The sequence below is a fragment of the Thermobia domestica genome, chromosome 10 (genome assembly GCF_964235325.1).
Source record: "Thermobia domestica chromosome 10, izTheDome1.hap1.1, whole genome shotgun sequence".
NCBI lineage: Eukaryota > Metazoa > Arthropoda > Insecta > Zygentoma > Lepismatidae > Thermobia > Thermobia domestica.
In genome coordinates, this window is record NC_137463.1 from 246,034,588 (window position 1) to 246,060,929 (window position 26,342).

The 26,342-nt window shown below is 35.9% G+C and overlaps 1 protein-coding gene across 4 annotated transcripts in view; it reads left to right on the forward strand.

The window, feature by feature from the left end:
• Positions 1–4,957: 4,957 nt before the first annotated feature.
• Positions 4,958–26,342, forward strand: part of Tsp26A (Tetraspanin 26A) — a 212,443-nt gene continuing 191,058 nt past the window's right edge. For 2 of the 4 annotated variants that reach the window (XM_081729453.1, XM_081729455.1), the window contains exon 1: positions 4,958–5,244. In XM_081729453.1, coding sequence (XP_081585579.1) covers positions 5,158–5,244 — 87 coding nt within the window. In that variant the 5' untranslated portion in view covers positions 4,958–5,157. The remainder of the gene's footprint in view (positions 5,245–26,342) is intronic. The other 2 variants (XM_081729454.1, XM_081729457.1) reach the window with 2 other exon arrangements.

The following is a 26,342-nucleotide window of genomic DNA, read 5'->3' on the forward strand; positions in this document are numbered from 1 at the left end:
AATATGTCCTCCTTCAGCGACACGAACAATATCACAGCGATACTCAAATTCCTCCCATACTCGGGCAAGCATGTCCTGTCACTGATGTTATGGAAGTACGAATCCGGTTCTTCAATTCTTTCAGGTTCTGTGGGAGTGGTGGTACATAAACGTTGTCTTTAACGAAACCCCACAGGAAGAAGTCACAGCGTTCAAATCCGGTGACCGTGGAGGCCAGCTGAGACATGCTAAGTCGCCAGCTCCTTGACGACCAATACAACGGTTCGGTATTCACGCACTTGGCGACTCCAGTGAGGGGGTGCCCCGTCTTGTTGAAAAATGAAGTTGTCGTCGTGCAGCCTCGGAAACAACCAGTTTTTTAACATAGCGAGATACTGCTGACTGTTAACCGTGTTTCCATTAAAGAAGAACGGGCCGTAAACAGATGATCGGGATATCGCACAAAACACAATCTGTAACAAAAAAGAAGAAAATTGAAGTTCAGGAAATTCTGTGTACTTACTCAAAAGTACATTTTACAAAACATAATTTAAGTTCTAAAAAAGACAAAAGGAAAATTTTATTGTTGTCAGATCCATTTTAGAAAACAAATTAGTTCTACACCACATATTGTCATTTGCATAGGGCGTGATTTCCTTTCGCAATAACAGACATAATGGCTACCGTAGAGCCTGATTAAGGGGGGAATTAGGGGGCCTGTAGCTCCGGGCCTCTAGCTAGACAGGTGCTTCTACTCTGATCAAAATCTCAACTGGCTATCTAAAAAGAATCATAAAGATACAATCATCATAAAATAAAATATGGCCAAAAATATGAAACATATCCCCTTAACTTTCCTACTGTACTTTCATAGAAAAGTATTAGGCGAAGTCAGTAGGGGCTACATATTGGTTAATCCGGTCCTGGGCTACTGTATTCACGTGTGGATGTTGTAGGGTACAACAATCAGAAAATATTTCACATCTGAATATTTCCTTCTTAGTGATACTGACTTCAGAACTTTACAAAAATAACAGAAATAAAATTTGCTTTTATGTTTTGAGCTCATATATATATATATATATATATATATATATATATATATATATATATATATATATATATATATATATATATATATAAATTAAGTAGTCATATTGGCCGCCATTTGGATTTATAGGCTATTGTGTGAGATTATGTCATTGTTACATTAACTTTCCTAATCAAATATGTTTACATCTCATTGTGATTTACATGAAAACAAAATACACTGGAATTCATATTCTAAATAATCACTTCATTATTTTTTTTTTACTGTTTTTTTGACAGTCATTTTGATGACATCATACAGAAGGTAAGGGCTGTAGAAAAATGTGTGTCTCGGGCTTTTTAGGTTCAGGTATTCATACACTAACTATATTACAAATGGCAAGTTTTAGCCAAACGCAAGGGCACTGATTTCTCTGTTGGGGGGGAGGGGGCACTCACTCAGACGCAGAAGGTATATATATGAGGATGTTAAGACAAATTGCATTCAAATTATGCCAAATATTGTATATTCATAACCCAGTGGATCTAGGGATGTTTACGAATGTGGAAATCTCGCGTACGGACTTCTGACACAAGTGACACCCATAACTTGATCATGTTCGAAGTCCGTGAGTTCTGCTTAGCGCCCCATTCTGGTTTCTTACAATGTCTAATGACTACTGAGGTCGCTGATAACGAGTGCCTGGCAGTAGGTGGCAGCACAATGCACCTAATATGAAAAACGTATATTTTGGGGGGTGTCCGGATACTTTTGATCACATAGTGTATAATTGAATAGAAGCACTGATACCTTTAATGTATGTTTATTTCATTTTGTGTACAGGTACGTTACTGTACAATCTTTCCTCTAATTATGTAAGACTAATAGAGACAATCTCATTTTCTTGTTTTAGTTTTCTTATGAAGTTTGTACAAAGGGTAGATCTACTTATGGTTCAGTAAAACGTTTTGTTTATTCCATCTTCACAAATATTGTTTTCTTTTGGAACATACGAAATTGTGTCACCATACAAATTCCAAGTAGAGCTACATGCAAGGTATTGCGGAAGGACATGCTCTCATAAAAGACTGCCAAATATGCAATTATTTTGTAGTTACCTGATGCATACCATGGAAGTAACAATATCACAAGTTGCAGGTACAGCAGTCTCCTGCAAGAATTAAACTTTCTTGTTTTACATTTTCCTTTGTCAAAATGCGAATGCTGTTATTTTAGAACAAACAAACAAAAATAGAATTATTAGTCACTATTGTGAGAAGTTGTTACTTGCTAATGCTTTGGCATAAATGAAATAAGTAGTGAAATGCAATGTTATCAGATGGCATTATACAATGGTTATTTTACAACGCTTATATTGCAACGTCAAATTCGCACATAATTGCAGTACTGGAAGATTGTAACTCATACGTTTGTATTTGCAACGAATATCCTACAACAATACAGTGTTATTATTACAACAAACAGATTATATTTCATGTTATGATATGAAGTTTTTAATTATTAATGAAATAATGTTTTTTTTTCAGTTAAAATGCTTCTAATCACTTCAGTATACTATGTATTATTTGTGAATAATATTTAGTACTAACTGAAATTCCACATGATAATAATACTCATGGGATGATTCTTTGCGGATAATTTAATCATATCTTCCCTTAGGATACGTATTTCAATCAAAATGAAATGACAAAATCCTAGATTGATGTGTATACAATGAGAAATCAAAATATTTTCGAAATTACCCCTTCTCTCTTCTCCACTAAATTCTCGAAACGAAGGAGCATGTAGTGACTCATTTTTTTTTTTTTTAAATAAGGAGTTTATATACAGTTTTGAATCTCCCTAAGATGAATGACTCTTGAGATACTATTTTTGGTGTACCTAGGTACATTTTAAATCATCCATCCTTCCATCAAGATACGTATTTCAATTAAAGTAACATGGTAAGAATTCGGCCTGAGCCAAGTTTTAAGTTCAAAAACTCATTTCAAACATGTATTCATTACCACGTTAATTAAAATTTATTTTTTTGTAGAAGGTATACCAAATACACAGAAGGTATACTCCAAACCTTCCGTACACCAATTTTTCCTTAGCTAAAATTTTCTAGACTCATTTTTTTTTTCATGCATGTTCTTGTAGTCGATACCTGATTTTGCCTAGCATAGATAGTGTTCGAAACTTAACTATCTTTATCCTTTATCTAGTATATCGTTATACTTTACTACAGAGAACATGTATCTATATAGGAAGAAGGGATTTTTGAAAAGTTACGCATCGCAATACCGATTAGTTCGTAGCTCAAATTAAAAAAGAAAATACGAAGAGTACTAAAACAGGTGTATTGGGGGCCTTACTTGCATCAAGAACCTCCCATAATAAGAGAGCATGGACTGAACTAAACTTAAAGACAAAGAAGTAACCATTCCTATTGGATCAGAGGCTAGCTCGTGTGTCTTTTGTCCAAGTAGTCCCAGTCCCGGGGTCAATTCCCCATGGGAAGGAACAAAAATTTATCATAATTATCTTTCAGAAAGCAACCGTCTCATTTAGTTTAAAAGATATAATCGTGAGACGTTAAAGAATCTCATTATTTTATTTTATTTATTTATTCTTTACAAAGAGGGAAGTGAACTAGGTACATTAATATCCAAAATTATTGTCGCATGTCTACAAATATGTTGTTGTAGGAATATAATTTGATAAATTCGCCCGGTATTTCTTATAATGTTAGTACGTGTATAATCGGCAAAGACATGTATAAAATTTCATGTCAAAGCAGTAAATATAGTTTTTTTTAACAGAATATATAGTTTTTAAACTGATTTGATTCAATAAATTAATTTTAAGATTTTTTTAAAACTGAATGTCGTTCTTGACCAACTGTCGAAATGAAGTTGATTCCCTTTCGGCACGCAAACAGCTCATTGGCCGGTACACTTCATGATAGCTCATTTTCCCTGTTATGGTGAATCTGGCAACTATGCGTTATACAAAAATGCGTGCTAATGTAGTAAAATGGATATCATATTCATATTCAGGGACCTAAAATTAGTCAGAATCAGTGTTTTGTTTATGTAACTTTTCAAAAGTTTAAAAACGTCGACTTGTATTATTTTTATTATTATTATTATTATTATTATTATTATTATTATTAATAATAATAATAATAATAATAATAATAATAATAATAATAATAATAATAATAATAATAATAATAATAATAATAAATGGAAATGCCCATCGTTTGCACCAGCTTTTGCGTTGCGTTGGGATCAGTGTTTCTTTCAGAAACTATCAGGGGGCACACTTCGTATTCCGGGGAGCACTGCTGGTGCTATTCTATTTATTATTATATTATAGACGTATTATTTTGGTCTCCTCCGGGGTGGGGGCACTCTCAGAGCTCCGGATGTCTGGAAGAACCACTGGTTGGGATCAGCATTTTCTTTTTTAAAACCAAGATGAACGATGGGTTGTTCTTTCATGTGAATTGAGGATAGATATTCACGATAGGAGAATTTCATTATCTCTAGTTAACTTGTACCTTGGAATTTGCATATAAGATTGCACTCATCAAATGTAATAACTTACACACGAAAATAACTCTAATTAAAACTGGTGTCATTAGAAAATTATTTTAAAAAATGGTCACGTGGCTTCATCCCTTCGTATTTGTGTCAACGCAACACATTATGTGCGTTTTTGTTTGCAATAACTTGCATTATAATTATAATCAGTTACAGTATTATTTGCGAAGCATTTCGTTCCGATAAATTAGCTCAGAGACCATTGCGGAATGAGGCACTTGGTGTACTGTGCTGTTATGAAAAATTAAGCAGAAAGATCGTACAATCTGTAATTATATTAGAGTGTTTTTCTTAATGCTAAAGAGTTTCTGCGTGTAACTTTCCCTGGCAATATTGGTCTTGTGTCGCTTAGCATTGTGGGAGTAATGGGGACCGAAGGTCGGGTGTCAGTGGGTAGGTGTTGGGGAACAAGTTAGTTTGGATTAGTGAACTTTGTGAATGTAGTGAGTGACAATGGAGAAACTAATGGTGCGAAAAGTGAACAGTTGATTATAAAAAATTATTTAATTTGCTTGTAGTGTTCTAGATGTCGTCAAAATGCCTGTTAGAAAATATCGACGAGATCAAAGCGAAGTTAGCTGCTGCTTAAAATATGTTATATTCGGATTTAATGTTTTGTTTTGGGTAAGTTCACTGCGTCCTGCTAGTTTTAACTTACGTTACCATATTGTAATTGTGTTCAAGTCAAGAATGGCGATATTTATGAAAGAAGGTTAATTTAAAATATTCTTTGTAGAAATGCCATTTTGTAAACTTGCGAAACAAAGCAATTTAACGGAAGCAACACTTTGTTTACTTCACATTTGGGATTGTTTACATCGTGATTGGACCATATATGATGCTGTTATTCGGTGTATTTCATATAGCTTGTTTTATTTCTACGTAAAATGTGATTTTTATGTGATATTTATATTTTGTTTTAGGTGTATCTGTAAAATATGTTCGTCAGATAGAACAGAGTTTAATAACCCCTGTTGTATAGGTGGAATTGCCGTGTTACACATGTAGAAATGCTGCTTTGCCATGTTACACATGTAGAAATGTGCAGGAAATTGAAATGTGTGTCAAAGCAGGGATGATAATAGTTATACCTACATGAATAACGTGTATATTGTTTATTTATTGTATCATATAGGCCTAGTTTCATTTCAAATGAAACTCTGCCTGAGCGTGTACGTTGGGTACAGTTAAAATAAGGTAATGCTTAATTAAGTGGCCAGCATTTGTAGAATTTTGTGAATTCTTCATTACATCCCTACTACAATTGCAGTACTTCTCCATTCGAAAAGTATTTTAAATTAATTTTTGTTACCATCCGATACAGTACGTTAGATGGTCATGTACTTTTGTTAGGGTTCATTGGATTCAAGTTAAGAATGAGACTGGCATTTAATATCTTTCCCACATCCATCGACGACTCCGGAATCGGTAGTATGACTTACAGTGAGCCGTTGTGAACGATTACTAGGATCCTAACATAACATGATCACCGCCAAGTGATTCGGGGGGAGAAACTAAATAATGCCCCTAGATTCACCTAGGTAAACTTATTTCCGCGTAAGGAATTAATGTTTTATATTTCCTTGGGTATATACGAACATCTCTGGTGGCTCATCTAATCATTATCTACACGGATTTGATTTCATCTCATGTTGGATACTAAAAAAGGGAGTAGTAATAGGGAGATGTATTCCTTTTAAGTTTCTACTATGTTCCCGTTTGTTTCATCTATATGTAGTAAGCAGTTCCATTCTGCACCGTAATGTTACCGGTATCATATGTTTGCTGGTTTATTTTGCTCAATAACGTTGCAGTTCCCACCAGCAACAGTCACGTCGTGTTCACCTTCTGCATTATAGCTGTGAGGTGTGAACATTTTATTTGCGAATGTTTTCACTTTTCAGTCACTGAGCTTGTAATTTCCTAATGAATTGTACCAAATATCAATATAGGTACTGCTTAAAGCCCACTTACGCTTCATTGCTAAATAATGTTATTTATATTATAATTTACAAGTTTTTAACAGGACCAAACTCAATCTGAACGTAGTTTTGTAGAGAGACTACTAAACGTGAAGGAAAGTATTATGTATTTTGTACATTTAATATGAAAAATAGTAAAAAGTCGCAGAGGATAAAAACTATTAAGTTTGAATTTCGTGTGGGTATAATAAATGCGTGACCGTTTACCAGTATGTTTATATATCGGTAGATTTGGCTTGGTGCAGGATAGGGATTCCACCCAGTCTTGTTTTACTGGCGCAATGGACCATCTCATCTTGTAGAGTATAGGATGTTACTTAGAAATATTGGTCGGTCGTTGGCGAATTTCTATTATATATCGTGCTAGCATTTCCTCTTTCCAAGGAGTCTTGTAGTTTGTGCGACTTTGATCTTCAGACTTTTTTCGTATGTTTCGTATCTGTAGGTGTTAAACGACAGAAATTTACGTATGTTGATCTTAATGAATATTTTTAACTTACGGTACCACTTGTAAATACCCTATTGTAAATTTTCTGAATGGTATTAGCAGTTTCGTCTGTCTTCATCAGTTAAAATCTTGATCCGCCTGTGAAGGCAGACGAAACGAGTGCATCTGTTCGGAAAAATTACGATACTACGCAATAAATGGTAAATTAAAATCCTTATTATTAAGGAATTCCAGGCTACAGTGTTTAGCGCATTTTCTGTAATCTGAGTGCTGCAAAGAAGTTAAACGTAGAAGTTAAAGGTAGAAATGGATACCTACTCTGTGAATGAGATGGTTCTCATTAACTGTAACTCTTCTTCTTATTATTATTATTATTATTGTGGGCGCGGTGGCTCAGTGGTAGAGCGTTCACCTCCGGTGCTTGGGATCCCTGGTTCGATCCCAGCTCACGCCGTGTGGACTTTATGGTGGATAAACACCGTGCTCGTGGGTTTTCTCGGGGTTCTCCCACTTTCTTCATTCGACCATTTCACTCCTCTCTTATCATCACCGTCTTCTTTAGCCTAACCGGCATAAGCGTGGGACGTAAAACTTAAAAGATTTCATTTCATTTTTATTATTATTATTATTCATTATGTCACATGAAACGAGGCTCATGGGACTCTTGCACGTGAACGTCGATCGATTCTTAGCATGAGTCATTCATTTACCCTTTTGTCTTGTTAATAATTTATTTGCTTGGTCATATGAGAGATTTTTTTTCCTATTGAATCATATTATATGGTATAGACTTAGGACTGTTTAAATATTCATTTCAAGTCAATATATATATATATATATATATAAAGTAATTCAAGTTAATTGAGAATCTAAAGAATAAAAACAAAATTGGCATATGTACTTCGAGACTTAAAACACTTAGAAAAAAAAACTGACATACATACGCCTTTCGATTATTTAAATGTGTTACATGAATTCTAACAGTAAGCTTAAATTCAGAGATTCACGTCAGCATATTTATAAAAGTGCTGAGACAATGAATTGAGTTTAATAAGCAAATTGAGCACTTTTTTTTTAAAGCAGTATCTCAAGGGCAAGGTTTTCATGTTGAAAGAATTTAATTTTTATTTCACAAATCGCCAACGGAACGAGTAAATTTACCTGTCATTGATAAACGATTATGATTATCTGAATCAAATAATTCCTGAAGTTTCTGAAACGGACTAATGTATTCTACTTACCTGAATAGTTAACGCCGTGTGGTTTCGAAAAATAAAAATTAAATCTTTCAGTTTTACGTTCCATGGTTATGCCTGCTAGGCTAAAGAAGACAATAGTGATGAGAAATGAATTAAATGGTGGAATAAAGTGGGAAGAAATGGGAGAATCCCAGGAGAACCCACGCACACGGTGTTTGTCCACCACAAAGTTACTTGACACGGGCTGGAATTGAACCCTCACGCACCAGAGGTGCTGTGGTTTCGAGTTCGATTCCAGGTAGAAGCTTGGAAATTCCAGTTTGTTCCAACATTATGACGCAATTTACCGCATAGTTGAAGGGACTCGTAAAATCAGGATTTTTAAAAGAGAATTATAGTTTTTCACTTACGGAACTGCCTTTACTTCACTTTAGGTTCATGGTTTGTATGTCATTGTCTTGAGAATTACTCAATTTCGAATTATATCTCACGGGTGCAAATGAAGAATACGGGAAATTTGGAGAAATTCGGGGAAGGCTGAGAAATTTCCCCGAAAATGATGTTTCTTTGTTTTGGATTACCCTAGTGGAGACTTGTATGTGCACAAAGTGTTGCTGAAACTATATTACCTGTCGTAGTCTATATTTCTACCAAGTTTCATTGGGGTACGGTTAATAGGTATAAAGATAAAAGCTATAGCGAACTCTCATTGATTCGAATAAAAATCAGTTAATGTTTGCCAGATTGCGGAGAGAATAGTGCAGGTAATCTCTTTTTAATTTATCTGGAGGCAGTCGTGGGAATGAATAACCATAAAACATAAGTGTGATACCATCCATCTGATAATAATAAAGAAGGGAAGACAAAATACGCAATGATGTAAAGAAACAACTTGTGCCAAACTCATCTGAAATTTTCAAACTTGTTAAAAATCTAAAATTTATTCGATATTAACCAAATGTTATTACTGACATTATTTCACACACTTAATTGAAATTAATAATTTTGTTCACCGGGTAATATACAAAATGAAAGCAAACTAAGACCACTGAATTCTTTAAGTGAGGAAAGATAATTAAGGTTGTTACACGTGTACTTGGTTTTGTGTGTTTATTCAGTCTATGTGGTACTGTGCTTGAATGTGTTTTCCATGGAACATGTGGCTTAGTGCAAGTAAATGTCGTTATTGTATGACACTAACAATGTGTTGACTTAAAGGTAAAATCTTTTGCGCAATAATTATTTTTCATGTCCATTAGTTTCTTTTGCTTGATTTTAGGTACTTAAAAATGAACAGTTTTGGTTACTCCGAATGTTGGGTAATTTATACTTTTTTCCGTGATCCCTTGAATTTCAGATTAAAAAGAGTGCATATATTGAGACAGTCTGAGATACCAAAATACTAATGTACACTTAGAAAGCTCCTGCTCGTACCGTAATCATGAGCCGCGATGGCTCAGTAGTAGAGCGTTCACCTCTAGTGCGTGGAGTCCCTGGTTCGATCCCGGCTCGCACCAAGTGGACTTTGTGGTGGACAAACACCTTTGTGCGTGGGTTGTCTTGGGATTCTCTTGTTTCCTCCCATTTTATTCATTCCACCATAGCATTCATTTCTCATCACCACCGTCTCCTTTAGCCTAGCCGGCATAAACGTGGGACGTAAAGCTCAAAGATTTCATTTCATTTTTTCATACCCTAATAATCTTACATTCATGGTTTGTACAACATTGCCTTCAGAATTAAGCAAATTCTCGAATCGTAGCATACACATGCGTCACGTTTCATAAATTATATTTATGAAAAAGATGTTTTTAAAATTTGGGCTCCCCCTGGCGGCGCCTCAAGATTAGGTAACTGCATGAAAGGCATCGTGGAAAATTCTACGTGCTCTAGACTCGGGAAGTTTTCAGTTTTAAATTTGGGCGCCTCTTGGCGTGGCCTCATGATCAGGTATTTGCAAGAAAGGTGTCGTTGAAAATTTTACTTGTCCCAGGATATATATTGCCAAGTTTTATAGGAGTACGGTTAGTAGGGATGTAATATTGGGTTAGTATGATTAGTATAATGCTTTTCTGTTCAGTGTTAAAATTTAAGTCAATTGTACTTTTTAGAAAACGGAATACAATTTAAATGATATTCCTTTTTTTAACTGCGCGAATTTCGGGCATTTCCTGATATTTATGTTATGTTTTTCCCAAGGTGTTTCTCACACGTAACAGTTACTCAGAATTGTTCTCCGAACGTATAAGGACATATAGGAGTAAGCGGTCATAGTGATCCTCTGAATTAATTTTATAATTGTTGAACGAAACATAATTATCATAATCTTGTACGTATTTCTTTTTAAGCATCTTAATCATTAAAGAACCAAAGTGAAATATGCATGTGTAAATCCTACATGTGTAATGTTGTACCATTTTGCGAACTGCAAAAGGTTTGTATTGTGTTGCACAATGAGTATGTATCCTCTTTGAACTGTTTCTTTCTTTCTTTAATTTATGTACGATATAATGGAAGTCCTAAATGAGGAACTGACTAATCAACGCCCGGATCAAACTGGGTAAGCTAGAAGCTTGAAAGTTTTACAGTGTGACGTAAGATAACACTAAGGAAGGAATTTTGGAAATTTGACGAAAAATACGGAATAGAAGTAGCAATTATTAGGGTACAATATCTATATCTGCGACTCTCTGGAGGGTGGAGACATGAAATTTGGTATATGAACTTCCTATTTAGGATTATTAGACACGTGTTTAACCGTTTTTTGATATTTCCCTTAGAAGGGAAAAAAAGTGTGTGGTTAAATTGTTATGTGAGATGACCACATCTCGAAATATTTTATGGTGAGAGATACAGAAGTTGGAATTTAGCCTTTTCGTTTAAAATAATTAAAGATGTGTTTCAGCGGTTTTGGATATTTCCCGTAGAAGGAATGTAAACAGATGGGAAGAAAAAGTATGAATGACACAATTGTTCTAATAAGATAGCCATGTTTCGAAATTCCTTATGATTTCATACGTAAAAGTTGATATTTAGGCTTTGAATTTAGAATAACCGAAATTAAAGACGTGTTTTAACGTTTATTATTATTATTATTCTGGCGATCAAGATAAAACTGGAACTGGGTGGGTTCTGCCACTTCCGGTTTGAATTGAGAGCTAATAGAAGATGAAATCTTTAAGTTTTACGGCCCACGCTTATGCCCGTTAGGCTAAAAGAGACGGTGATGATGAGAGATGGATAAAATGGTGGAATGAAGAAAGTGGGAGGAAACGGGAGAACCCCGAAAAAACCCATGAGCACGGTGTGTGTCCACCACAAAGTCCACACAGCGCGAGCTGGGATCGAACCAGGGACCCCAAGCACCGGAGGTGAACGCTCTACCACTGAGCCACCGCGCCCCCCTAAAAGAAGATGGTTCCAATTCTTAGAACGCGAGTCGATTCTAAAAATCCGCTTCTCGCCATCTCTTATCGTTTTTGTTCACGTAGATCAATGTTGAAACCGGAAGTTGTAATGGATGTCTGTTGCTTCTGGTGTTAGTAGAGAGATATGGATGGAGCTAAAATGTATTCTTGGAATGATTAATCGATTGCAGAAAACCGTTTCTCGCGATATATTACCGTTTCTTCTGTTCAATGATCGACGTAACTCGAGGTGGTTGATTCCTCCCACTTCGTGTTTGAATATCACGTCCGTCAGCGAACTCAATTCCTAACATCCGACCCTCTACATCTTGCCTGAACTTAATGATGATCCGTCAAGCAGTTCTAGATGTAGTTTTATCTTCCGGACACACGGACAAGATCTATGAAGGAGTTTTGGTAAACCAAAACACACACAATTAATTCCTCATGTGCAAATTTGTATCTAAACCACTTGGCCATCAGTGGCGGATCTAGAAGGTAAAAACTGGGGAAAGAGCAGCCAAAACCCAAACTGCGATAAGTGTGTCATGTCTTCTTCTTTCTCACCTCAATCATAGGTTGGTGGGCAACATGGAAATTTTAGAATTTTTCTTGGGAGAGCTGTTTTATACTTTGATCAAGTCTCTTCTTTGTAACTGCATCTAGATATTTTATTCTTGGTCTTCCTCTTCCTGGTCTTCCTTCTGTCAACATGGCGATGCAATCGGAATGTCGAATAAGATGGCCAAATATACTTTCTTCTTTTTCCGATTATCTTCATTGTTTGTCGTCCTTCGTTAGCTTCCTTTAGTACGTCTCCACTCTTTTACCTTTGGGTCCATGGTATGCGCAGCATTCTGCGCGAACACCACATTTCAAGTATTTCCAGCTTGGATATTTCAGTTTCTTAAGAGTCTTCATTCCGGCGAAATTAAAATTCCGCTAATTTGACAGTAATTATGTGATATCTTCAAATAGATAAAAGATAATTGAAATACGGAACAAGAGCGCCCTAGACAATATTATTTTGCGTGAGGTACCGTTATCACAAGTCACCTAGTGGCTTTCCGTTTTCAGCCGTTTAGAAACGCGAAAATAAATGCCGATTTTAAAAATGGCTCGAAATTGAAAGCAGATAAGCGAGTCGTGATAACGGTTTCTCATGTAAAATAATATTGTCTAGAGCGCTCTTGTTCCACATTTCGATTATCTTTTATCTATTTCAAGATATCACATAATGACTGTAAAATTAGCGGTATTTTAATTTCGCCGGGATGAAGACTCTTAATGTCCACGCCTCTGATTTGTAAGGCGCCACGCTCCATACCGGTCTTAATAAATCGTTTTCAAACGTCCAAGGTACAGAAGTATATCATGATTTTAATTTTTCGTGGGTCCTGCAGAAGTTTCCGCTTTAACTCTTTCGGTGGATATTATGGCTAGATTGGTCGTTGACATTGTGGAACTCAAGTACATACTGTTTTACAAATTGCATAACAGAAAAACTGCAACTGTAACTATATCTAATGTTTCAAAAATATATATACGGTACATAATAGTTTCTATTATTTTTATCACTCCCGCCATTGTTGACCATCCACATTTATTTAAAGAACTTTTATTCTTATTTATAAGTAAAAAAAAAAAAAATGTGAAACAGATATGAGTTTATTTCAGCTTATGATCTTTTCTTTCACGCAAAAACACCAAATTGCCCTGCATCGGTTGTAATAATGTGGAGCTGCTTAAAGAGAGTAGGAGACGAATATTTGGAACAGGACTGTACGGGACATATTTCTTATTATAATAGTAAGTGCTTTGAATACACCCATTCTGCTTGATTTCATGGAATCTGTGCTTCTTAAGAGTACCGGTTTTCACAAGCACGTCTTGTGAATTCTGTGTAGATAATGTCATTGTATCTGGTTCTCATACGACATTATGTGATTTTATTCTAGCAAAGTTCATTCGTATTTTATGGCTTATTTCTTGTTGATTTCCATTCTCACGAAAGAGGAAGACGTCGGCTTTGTTGTCCGTCTTTTTTTATTGCGAATGTTTCACGCGAGAGGGTTAAGGACTGCCGTGTCAGAACAAGCAGTGAGTTAACTGTTTTGTTTCAAGGGAGTCAAGGATGGGAAGTTCACTGGAAGTAGAATCAGCATTAACAGAGTAAAATGGCCACAACTCTTGCTCGCTTGCTTTCCATCCATGACAGAACCAGCTCCATTGTCGTGTACTATCTCACTCAGCTAATGAGGTTTTCTCTTTGTTATGGTCGTTTTGTTTTTCTTTCTTGGGTTCGGTGTACTATTTCCTACTGAAAGATGTATGAGGAGATCTGTTTTACTTGCATTCAGAATTTGGCAATAACTAGGGCTGAAACAAATTCTGACCTAGATAGCATAATAAAATAAATCCAGTTTGATACATAGAACTAGGGAGCCACGGTAGTGAAGTGATTAGAACACTTACGTCTAGTGTGTGGGTCCATTGGTTTGATATCCGACCAAGTAATTTCTGGTAGACAACATTGTGTCCGTGTTTTTCTCGGGATGCTCCCATTTCCTCCCACTTTCTCATTTCACCAATCATTCCATCATCGTCTCCCTCAGACTAAGGAGCATAATCGTGAGAGGTTGAACTGAAAAGATGCATGGACCTACATTTCCCCCCTTCAGTTATAGTTACTGTACTACGAGGACAAACTTAACCTCAAAGGTTGTACCCTCAAAGATAACAGTAATGGAAGGCAACATAAGTGAAGTTTTATACAGCAGTGTGTTTTATGTCCATGTACGTTTCTTGTAGTTTGAACACTGAAACACCAATTGTCCACTTTTCTGGTTGATCAAAATCCTCTAATAATGGGCCATCCATATTAAAGTTTAAGATCAGCTGGAAACTTTGTAACAAATTCATTATATATATATTGGCGCCCGGATTTTTGATCCCTCACAATAACTAAGAATGTAGTTGAGGGCCACTTCTACTGGGTATGACCAAAGAGTGTTGTTATTTGGATTTATTTTATTTGATTCAAACATATTTTAATGAAAGAGAGTTTCTCCTGACTACTTGGAATCAGATAGCAGGAATAAGTACGCTAGTTTGAATCCAAATGGATAAAGCACGAGGCCCCGTGATAAATCCCCGGTGGAAGTGCTAAGATTCGGATTGAAACTCCAGTAGGGGTTTGGATTTCCACTTTAAGCAACATATTTCGTTCCATATTACATCGGTGTTGAGAGGGGGCATTCATGCCCAACATACGATCGAAAGTGAAGGGATCGTATTATTATTTTTATATTTTGGTGAGTGGACGCTTTTCACATTAGTTTTAATCCCTTGAGAGCATTCCTGCTGTATCAGTGCTATCAGTTAATGCTGTTTAAGCACCATTCATGCGCTTTGACTGCTCATCACCGTTTAACCTAAAGTAGTAATGTATCTTAGAAGTGTTTGTTTTCGAGGAATGGATCTTACCTACAAATGAAAAAAGTCGGCTTTTTGAAAAAAAAAAGCGGATTAAAAAGAATATTTTGTGATTCTCTTATCTGAGTACCTCTTTTCTTTTCCTGTAGTAGGTTCTACAGTAATAAAAAGAAACACATTTACAGTATTAATTACTAACAAGTTGTATGTTCAGTCGAGGCTCTCTATATTTCCGGACTGTCATCTAGTTGGTGTTTAGCAGGTGGTAAGTTATGCAACCCAACATACTAGAATAGTCATGTTGATTGCCTAACCACCTTACAAAGTGACTGATATGTGTTTTACTGGTTGCCTAAACTCAAACTACAGTTAAGAGAAAGTATCAAAAAACAAATACAATCTCATTTTTATTTCAGTTTTGGCTTACATCTCTTGGGGAGACACGGTGGCTTAGTGGTAGAGAGCTTACCTGTGGTGCGTGGAGTCCTAGGTTCTATCCCCACCGAAGGAAATTTGTTGTGGCTAACATCATGTCCGTGGGTTTTCTCGGGGTACTCCCGTTTCCTTCCACAATCACATTTCAATCACCAATTCTGCCATTAGCATTCATTTGTCTTAATCGTCCGTTTCCCTTAGCCTAAAGGGCATAATCGTGGGCCGTTAAACTGAAAGATTTAATTTATGGCTTACAAGTCGTTCTTCGTTCGGGAACACTTTGTTGTGAGCCTCAAATATTGTATTAAAACTTAATGTAACTTAATGTTTAATTTCAGTACAAAATTAAACCTATAAACGGCCACTTTAGATATATGATGTTAGTTTAACAGAAAATTTACATTATTTATAGTATTTCTTTAGTGTTCTACTGTATCATTATATTTGAAATTGGAAATTTAGGTATAGCATCTTAACCTTATCCAGCTCGAATTTTAACGACCTCGATAGATAGATAGATAAACTTGTTCCCTAGCGTCTGACAAGATATCTTTAACTTGAAATACCTTACTAACTGAAATTTTAATAAACCAAACTATTTGGCGGCTCATTGTGAGCCTAAGCCTGCTCCAACACCATCTGCTAGTGACCGGCTGAACTACGTCCAGCCCTAACGGCGAACACGTGGTCAACGCGCTGCGACACCCTGTCTCTCAACAGGCATATCAGAAGCTTTCTAGTCCGTCTCAACCTAGTGCTCGTCACGTCTCGTTTTCACGTGACTCCCCAGTTTGCCTCTCGACGCAAATTAGGAAGCACCGGCCGGAAATCGAATCTGGGACCACGCGGACATGAGTCCAATGCTCTAACCACTTGACTATGGGGACCCTAACTGAAATTTAATGTATACATAAATTCTAAATGACATTTTGGTTGTACTAAGTCTGTCTGTCTACAATTTTCAGAACAATAGGTTTCTAATAAGCTAATGAGAAATTTTGGAGTCTTGTATTGTAGAGGTCTGAGGTAGAGGCTTGACATCTCTAGCTCAAAGAAAATGATGTGTTCTTAGGTTTCTTGTCATTCCTTTATTTAGCCTTAGTGTTTAATTATGAAAATAGGTGGCTATTTCGCACCATCGTCGAATTTGCGACGTCGATGAGATATTTCTCTCCATTCTTCTGTAACCACCATTAGGTTTTTGTCACGAAAGTTTCATCAGTCTCCAGTGAAATATTAATTTCGTAGTTAACGGCTTTGTTGGCAGTAATTAGGGCTTCGTTGCCATTAAAGTGTCAGATGTTATTTGTAACTTGTCGGTTGACCGCCTCCTCTTTCTAGCATCATCTTATGTAGTTTATTACGGATTGTCATGCGATTTCTTTTCATTCGATTTTTTGTTTTATTTTTCAATTACATTGTTTCCTTCCATTCAGGACGCTGAAGGGCTATTAGTTATAGTTGCACCCTTTCATTTCCACTACTTTGCATATCATTCTTTTGAAAATATTGCATGCTAGTATGAGAAATGTTCTTTTCAGTTAAAGGTAGCGCTACTTCTAAAGCGAACTCCGTTTTGGTTTTGAGGAATGAGTGGGGGCAGAGATTAATTTTTAACATTGACCCACATGCAGTCACACTAAATATAGAGTGATTGTTTCTTTGTGTATTTACAGGGAGAATACAAAATGACGCACACGCTGTACAGCACGTGATAGAGTTGCGTGATATCGGAATTGTACAAATGTACATCGATACATTAGGAAATATTGAAATATCAACTATATTGAAAATTTAAAAATTAGGATGTCGATACGTTGAAATACGCCTTATCCCTATACTATTCTAGGAGTTCCTTCGTGGCTAAGCGGTTAGCGTACGCGCCTATGGTGTGGGAAACTCGGGTTCGATTCCCGGCGGGAGCTGATGTGGTTCGGATTTAACGTTAATCAGTAGGTCCATGTCTCATATAGCCTCGTTTCTGAACGGGATGTTAAACTCAAAATCAAATGAAATCAAACCCTATACTATTCTATGGTAAGGAAATATTTCCAGTGACCTCCAAAAATGTTACTAACTGAAATTTAATGTATGCTTAAATTCTGAATAACAGTTTGTTGTACTAACGAGGGAAGGACGTAATGTCACTTAGAGATAACTGAACCAAATTTGGTGTAGGAGTCTGTAATGGGAATAGAAAAGCACGTGTGGAAGCATTCGTTTCGCAGACATTCGAAATCGGAAGTAATGAGTCCCACAGTTCTGGAGAAGGATAACCTGTCGATCAGATATTGATGGGACGGAACCTGTGCTCGCTGTTGCGGCCAATGCAGAAATTATATAAAGTAGAATAAAAACAGAAAAGATGAGCTGAACAGAAAATTACCAATATCTGTCCTCAGTCCCAACAGGCGAATGTCGGGATATTAGATCTATCAACTGCTCTTGCTATTATCCATTGGGTATGCATCACTAGTTAGCTTAATGAAATTATAATAAGAATATATATATATATATATATATATATATATATATATATATATATATATATATATATATATATATATATATACAGAAGTTAATCATGGGCGTCACCAGAAGATTTTTAGGGAAGAGGTCGAAATGAAGTTGATATATTTCTTCACACTATAAAATGCTGTTCGGCACGCAAGTATTAAATGTTTGAACCCACCAATTTTAACTGGTACGGGTTTTTTGTATCTGCGACGTGGAGCCCACAAAATTTAAAAGTACTGTGCGTTTATGACGAAAACAAATATATATTTCGGGATTAGTGATGTTTGAAATGGGAAGGACTGTGGGCGGCCATGACAAAAATAACCGTTTGAATACACAAATGATTGTTCATTAACACAACTATGTTAACGTAAAGGATAGATGAAGTATTTGAATTTGGTCTACTCATCATTAGAAAGCAGCAAAATGTATTGGACAGAAACAGCCTCGTAACACAACTTCGTTCGAGACTCTAAGTGTAACTCACGCATGTTTCACAAATACTGCACTTTAATAGTGTGAGCACAAAGTGAACATGAGGTTTCGTAACATCGATTTATTTCTGTGTATTTATTGTCTTTATTTGCTTAATATAATTTCGTTAGGCTAACTAGTGATGCATACCCAGTGGACAAGAGATAAGGTGGGTAATTGCAAGGGCAGTTGGTAGATCTAGCATTCTGGCATTCGCCTGGTGGAACTTAGGTCGGACATTGGCACATTTTCCGTTCAGCTCAGCTTTTCTGTTTTCATTCTACTTTATTTAACTACTACTACATTGGCCGCAACAGCGAGCGAAAGCTTCAAGCCATCAATATCTGATTGATAGGCCATACTTCTCCAGAACTGTACGGCCCATTATTTCTGATTCCGAACGTCTGCGAAACGAACGCTTCCACACGTTCTTTTCTATTCTCATTACCTACCTACACCAAATTTGGTGCAATTATCCCAGAGTGACATCGCACCCTTCCCTGGTAAGTCTGACTACTACAATTTTCAGAACAATAGGTTTCTAATAAGCTACTTAGGTTGTCCTTTGAGGAGTCCTAATGAGTCCTTTGAGGTATCATTTAGGTCTTCCCTCTTCTTTGGTAAAAATTTTTCTCTCAAACTATGTATGAGGTTTGGCAGTAAAGTTCTAGGTCTGATGCTAGTATTCTAGTATCTAACAGAACTATCTATCATATGAATTTATTGTACTGATATTCTTCTTTTTCTAGAACATACGAAAAGAGAACATGTGTTACCTTTTAAACATCGGTCATGGAAGATTCTTATATGGAACAAGGAATGAACATTAAGTTACAAAAATCAGCAACAGAGACATTATCAGAACTGTTTATTGTGAGAATGCCTTAGATCTTTCAGGATTGTTCGCAGTTGTGCAGAAGATCCTCCAACATCCTGACGATCGCGAACATGATCGGCATTATCGTCTGAAAGATGTTGTTGGCGGACGTCCCCTTCTGGGATAATCAGAAACGTCTTCATGTCCATCGCGAAATTTGGTGTACTATTCAGACACCTGACTACGTGATACGGCAATGTCACGGTAAACAGTTCTCATCATCTCGTATGTTCACCCTTTGCTTCATCCAATGGAAACCAGGGTGTCTTCGATATCCAATGTTTAGATGGGCACAGTTGTTCTCTTTACCCAATCCTCACATCCTATGCAAGAGAATATCGTATCACTAATCTCACATAATAAACAGAACAATTAGCAGTTACCTAGCCAGCATCATCAGTGCTGGAACATGAATGCCAAATCTTGTATGCTATTCAACAACATTTTAAGAAATAGCTCGAAATAATTCTAAGTGTTGTAAGCTACTTTTCAACAGCAACAAAAGATTTGCTTTCGAAGTGAACAAAAATATATTATTTCGTAAGACATTCTAATAAAAGTGGTCAGCACTTGAAAAAAAGTTTGGGAAGCACTGACATAGGGTTTTTACAGGAAACAAACTCAAGTCTCCAATATCAGAAGGAAGGAACAATTACAATTTTACCACAAGAAAGCCCGAGAAGTTAGATTAGTTAAATACATTTAAATTGTAATTTATAAGCGTATATTTGTTTAAATTATTGGCTGTAGTATGTAATCTATAGTTATGCTAAGATGTTTGTTTTGAGAACATTATCCCAAAACTTTCGAGTGTAACTGTTTCAGTCTCGCAAATATTCCACTTTTCCATATGCTTGTCATAACCAGTAGGATAGGAGAGTAAAGAAGTAGTCTTACTCGCAGGCGGATTCTTAGTTCTGATGTGTTTTGTACCAAGCACTTTCACGTTGTATCTATTTGCATTGATATCTTGGTATTATGGCAGGTAGAACATCATCCTTCTTGAAGCATATATGACATAAATATGGTTCCAAGTAGGAATAACGTTCTTTCACTGTAGAAAGGTGTGTTACGTATGGAGGTTGCGCAAATTATCTTTCTCTTCTGGTTGCAGGACTTAAGAAAGTAATAATACAAGAAAACTAATATTACGTCATAGCGACGTGTTAATGTATATCAAGCTTACTTTATAGGTTATTATGGAAGTTATAGTTGTTTGTCCATTTTTTTTAAAAAAAAGAGAAACACTTCGATTTATTGTTTTCTATAAAGTAGGACGATATTTAACTTTTTCGTAAATGCAGCTAGTCTGTGTTAAGAATTTTTATAATGCAAATCTCATTTCCCCATGGACGATTTGAGGGTTTCTCTCTTTGATGTTTTAATTTCAAACAACGACAAGAAAGAACTGAAACACGAACTTGTAGTTGAAAATAAACTGGGTGACTTAGCAGACATAGGAATTTTTAAAATTTCTGTAGCAATTTCTGAACTCAGGACTTTTTTCACCATCTCTTTACAAGCAAGAATTATAGAAGAGCCAGCAAGAGAAGGTCTCTGACAGCTCACAACGGCGTTACCACTACTTACGTGTCAAGGCTTTTACAGTGCATCTATAATGGTAGTTTTCTTAATGATGTGAAACAGAGTGGCCACGGTTGGTAACACTAGTACCAAATTAGGGTCTACGTTTTTTTCTTTGCGTGTTTGTGAGAAACTGCAGGGACTGTCTCATGATGCCTCCTCTATAACAACGTTTCAGCTATTGTATTCTATGTGGTTTCTATAGCACTACGACAATTTTGGTTACCTTATGACTGCTAGTAATCTTTCTGAAATGCATACTTAACAGGTAAAATACATACCGGTAAAATTACTGTACAGCGGAAGAAATACTGCACAAGAATATGAAACATAGTAACTAGAATAAAATAAAGAAAAAATAATTTGACAAATAATTTCTTGCTATACGTAGAGAAAAGTTCAGATTACACGTTTCAGCTTGTCAGGGACACAGTATGGCGCGTTTCACCGGTTGCGGAACACTGTTCTAAGGTATATAGGGAATATTTATATAAGAATTCAGGATTCTACACTTCATAGTTTCGAAAATCTTGGTAACAATAATAATAATAATAATAATAATAATAATAATAATAATAATATCTCTTCTTTCATTTAAGGATCGCATTTCTCAGAATTTCGTCTTATAGCCTAATCTGCAAGGCAGGGGCGTACCCGCGGAGGACGTTGTCCACCGGTCCCTGACTCCCGCAAAACTTCTAACAACATAAATGTGTACACTTCCTCAACAAAACTACTTGTTTAACAGGAAAATGATTGATGTAGCATGAAAATTTGATCGTACACTTCATCTGTAGACATTCTATTATTATTATTATTATTATTATTATTATTATTATTATTATTATTATTATTATTAATCTAGCTCTATTTTTTTCTGAAAATATTGGTGGAAATAATATAAATTAATTATATTTTCGGGTGCTGAATAATACCCGTTCAATATCACATAAACGTAGTGGCTTGTAGTCTTGGACACCTAAAGCTTGACCTCTTCCCAACAAAACTTTCTGGATGCGCTCCTATTGCAAGGAGAATATTTTGTACAAAATTTCAAGATTTTGTGCCTAATTGTTTCGGAGATACGTTGATGAGTGGACTAATGGGTTTAATGTAATTTGATATGGTTCATTTCTTTTCTTTAAAGTATGTATGAGCTGCTCGATTCGTCTAATCTATGGAGATGACATGCTTCCCCGTATGACAGGAATTTGACTACTTTTGGGGCATATGACACGTGACTCCGCGACTCCCACATTGGGTGTTCGTATACAAATTTGAAGGTTTTCTGTCTATTGTGTATTTTCTTCTAAAGTAACTGGTTTTGTGGTAAATGTGCAGAATTGTTATGTTCATTTGCAATGACCCTATATTACAGGAGTACTAACAATGATGTTTAACGGGTGAAAAGAACAGCTAACTCTAAAAGATAAAAGAGGAGTTAATGCTTAAAATGATACATGGTATTTTCTCTTTATCCGTTGTGAAAATGTCAGTATGTAATAGAGAAAATTGAGCAATTATGACTAAGATTTTTTTCTTTCTTTTTTTCTTTTAAGATTTAAGTGTTAAGCATTAGTTTTGACCTTCAGCTAAGATCTTCAAATGCGGGCAGACAGATGCGTATTTCTTTCGCGAATAAGAATTGTAGAGGATAACCAGAAATGCGTTTTCTGTGTTGAATTTTATTTATTTGGTTTGCAATTATTATTTCTGCAGCTGTATATGCCTCTCTTTCGAAATTTCTATTTCTTTTTTTAATAATTCTTTTAAAGAATAAGAATTGTGTGGTCAAACATACTACATTGTACAGAACGTAAAGAAGTTTGGTTTAGTTTTTGATACATCAAACTCCTTAGCAAGGTAAATTTTACCAAACAGTGCTCTAAATACACTGAAAGTATTTGAGAACAAGATCCTGAGACGAATATTCGGACCCAAGATGAACGGGAATGAGATGGCGGAAACTTCATAACGAAGAACTACATAATTTATGCGGTTTACCCAACATTGTTAGGGTCGTCAAGTCTAGGAGGCTTAGGTGGGCAGGTCATGTACCTAGAATGGAAGAAAGTAGAAACGCTTTCAAAGTCTTGACTGGAAAACCAATCGGAAGACGACCATTAGGAAGACCTAGGCGCAGATGGGAGGACAGTATTAAGATGGATCTCGCAGAGATTGGAATACAGAGTAGAAATGGATGCAGTTAGCTAAGGATAGAAGTCAGTGGAGAGCTTTTGTGAACGCGGCATTGAACCTCCGGGTTCCATAGGCCATAGAGTCTAAATACAGCATTTTATTTCAGATTAAATGAAATATATTTTGAGATGAATTAATTTTTGAAAATAGAGAATATTCAAATCTTTAGATTTGTTGACAAGAAAGTGCAGGCCCGTAGCCAGCTCAAAAATATAGTGGGGGGGGGGGGTTAGAAGTTGGGGGACCCCGATCCAACCATATTATAGTTCATTTGCAAGGCTATCGTGAAAATTTTATGGAACCAGTAAAACTTACGGGTCTGGAAAGTTTAGTTTCATTTTAGTATTGTATTCGTCAGTCAGATAGTATTTTGCATTCTGAGCATTATACTATCCCGCTAATCTCAAGAGCATTGCGGGTAGTCTATAAAAGGAGGGGGATATTCATAATTACTCCCGTTGGGATACATGGGGAATCGATTTCTGAGTGTCCATATCTTGAAATCAACTAAAACGATCTTGATTCCTAACTCTTGACCTCTACTTCCTGGACAAAATTGATGGTGATTCATCAAATACTTCTTGAGAATTTTTTTCTCCCGAACGGACACTCGAACAGACAGTAAATATATAAAAGCACTTCTGGGAAACCAAACTTCTTTAAAACTAGCCCAGGATTGACAATTAAGAAAAATAGTGATACCATAGACAAATTTTCCCGGATTGAGAGGTATTATTTTAGTTGAATCGGGTTTAAATAGACGAAAATGCATTTTGCCGTTTCTGTTACTCAGTTACAATTCAAAATTCTCGTCTTGCTGTGAGCCATTATCCATTAGAAGTTTTGGTTTGTTTTGAAGTCCCCTTCAGCACCTAAGATTTCCAAACTCAGGAGCTCAGTGATTGCCCTCGAAAAAGTGTGAGTGCGAGCCCTATATGATTAGTGAGTGCAGACAACATTAATTTCCAGTAATAATTGTAAACTTTTGTAATAATTTTATTTTGTATGTGACCACACAAATAGCTTTTTAATTTCGATTCTTTTACGGTATATATATATATATATATATATATATATATATATTGCGAAATGTGATGGAAATTCAGAAGGAACATTCTTTGCGAATATCTCAATATTGATCGATGGAGGTGAAGAATATGTTTAATGTTTGTAGTTAAAATCCAAAATGTAGTTTCGCTACTGCATGTTTGAAATTATATTAATTACTTAATTTCTTAATGAATTAAAGTTCTGAATTTAAGATTACTTATTATTAAAAGTACATTAGCTCAAAAAACACAGAGGGGCGCGGTGGCTCAGTGGTAGAGCGTTCACCTCCGGTGCTTGGGGTTCCTGGTTCGATCCCAGTTCGCGCCATGTGGACTTTGTGGTGGACAAACACCGTGCTCGTGGGTTTTCTCGGGGTTCTCCCGTTTCCTCCCACTTTCTTCATTCCACCATTTCACTCATCTTTCATCATCACCGTCTCCTTTAGCCTAACCGGAGGACGTAAAACTTAAAGATTCCATTTCATTTCAAAAAACACATATATATGTATACATACGTATAATATATATTCCCCCCTAATGGTCTTATTTTCCTCCCTTACTCTTTGTAAAACATTACTTTTTTGTGTCTAAATAACAAAATTCAAATTTTCAAGAAGTCTGTAAATATTGCACCACTGCACAACGTGACAAAAGAGAATGGTTGTTAATTGTGATAAATGGTTTGTATTTCAATAGATACTGCAGAGCATCATTTGATCTATGCTTCACAACGCCTTATAGGAAAGTTACATAATATTTCGTACCTGAAGTGAGTTTTGTACTATATTCTAGGAATTAAATAAAGGAAGTACGCGGCTTCAAAGATGCAGCAGACATAAAATCATGACTTAGAAATTTATAAAGTGTTCGCAAGAAAATTAAAGCTTCTTTTTCTTTCGTATTTCATGCAAGACTGTTGTATTCTTTCTTAAACAAACAAACTCGGAGTGTGTGTCAAGTATGGAAATGAGTGCATATGCTCTTATTTTCTCATATGAACGTTCTTTCTCTCCTGTTGTTCTCGAGCTTTAAAATTTTTGTTGCGTGTAAACATCGTTTAGATTATTACCACGATCTAGAAATAACGTTATCTCTAGGTGTGGTTTGTAGTGTTTTCTTTTAAGTTAAAACGCACATATACACCTTCTGAGCATAATAGAAGTTTGCATGTTAACTATAGTGTATAGTTATGGATATTCTTTTTTTTTTTTTTTTTTTTTTAACGGATTTTTCTTTGATTTGCGAAGGCCGTTTCTTCGTTGCATTTTTGAATTTACATAGTTAACGACTTGGATGGTATATGAATACGTAGAATGCAAGATAAATTTGAAGGGTGGAAATATACAAGATATTGGAGGAAAAAGAATAAGTTTACAATTAAAATAAAATTACACGAGTAGGTGGTGAAAAAGAACGGTCGTAGATTTCGAGTCCTAGTGTCGAGCTGTGGCGCATGCAGAATTTCGTTCAGGCGCTCAATTTCCTTTTAGGACAAGCATGATTTTTGTACATACAGGGTGGACCATTTATGTTGATACGCCCTTGTAACTTTTAAACTAGTTGCCAAAAAGCGTGAAATTTTGGACTATGCAAGTATCGACAGGGGGGAGGAATCGTTTTGCATCCCTGTAATACTATAAGGTTAACAATGTTTCCAACCCAACATAAAGTTTTATGTTTTCAAATGGCACTATTATATATTTCAAATCTACATGTAAAACGAAAACATAATACCAAATTGTCATGTAGCGTTTGAAACTAAGAACCCTACAGTATCACAAACGTCAAAAAACAACCAAATTTTGGATGCTTCTGCACAGTGGTGGATTAACCAGGGACCGGAGGGCTCAAGCCACTCCCCCAGTTTTTTGAGTGAAAAAAAAATAAAAGCCCCACACAAAATAAATAAATAGAAGTTCTGTGCATCGGACTACAGGATATGGGTTCTATGTATTTTGTGATCTTCGCATCTATTGAAAACCATCTATGTAATTAGAAGAGGTACTTATCTAATTGTAAACAGTTTCTCGAAATAAGGACTTTTGATAAAAGTCAAACTTTCAGCACCTTGTAACTTAGTTCGTATTCATTCAAAATTAGTTCGTATTAGACACAA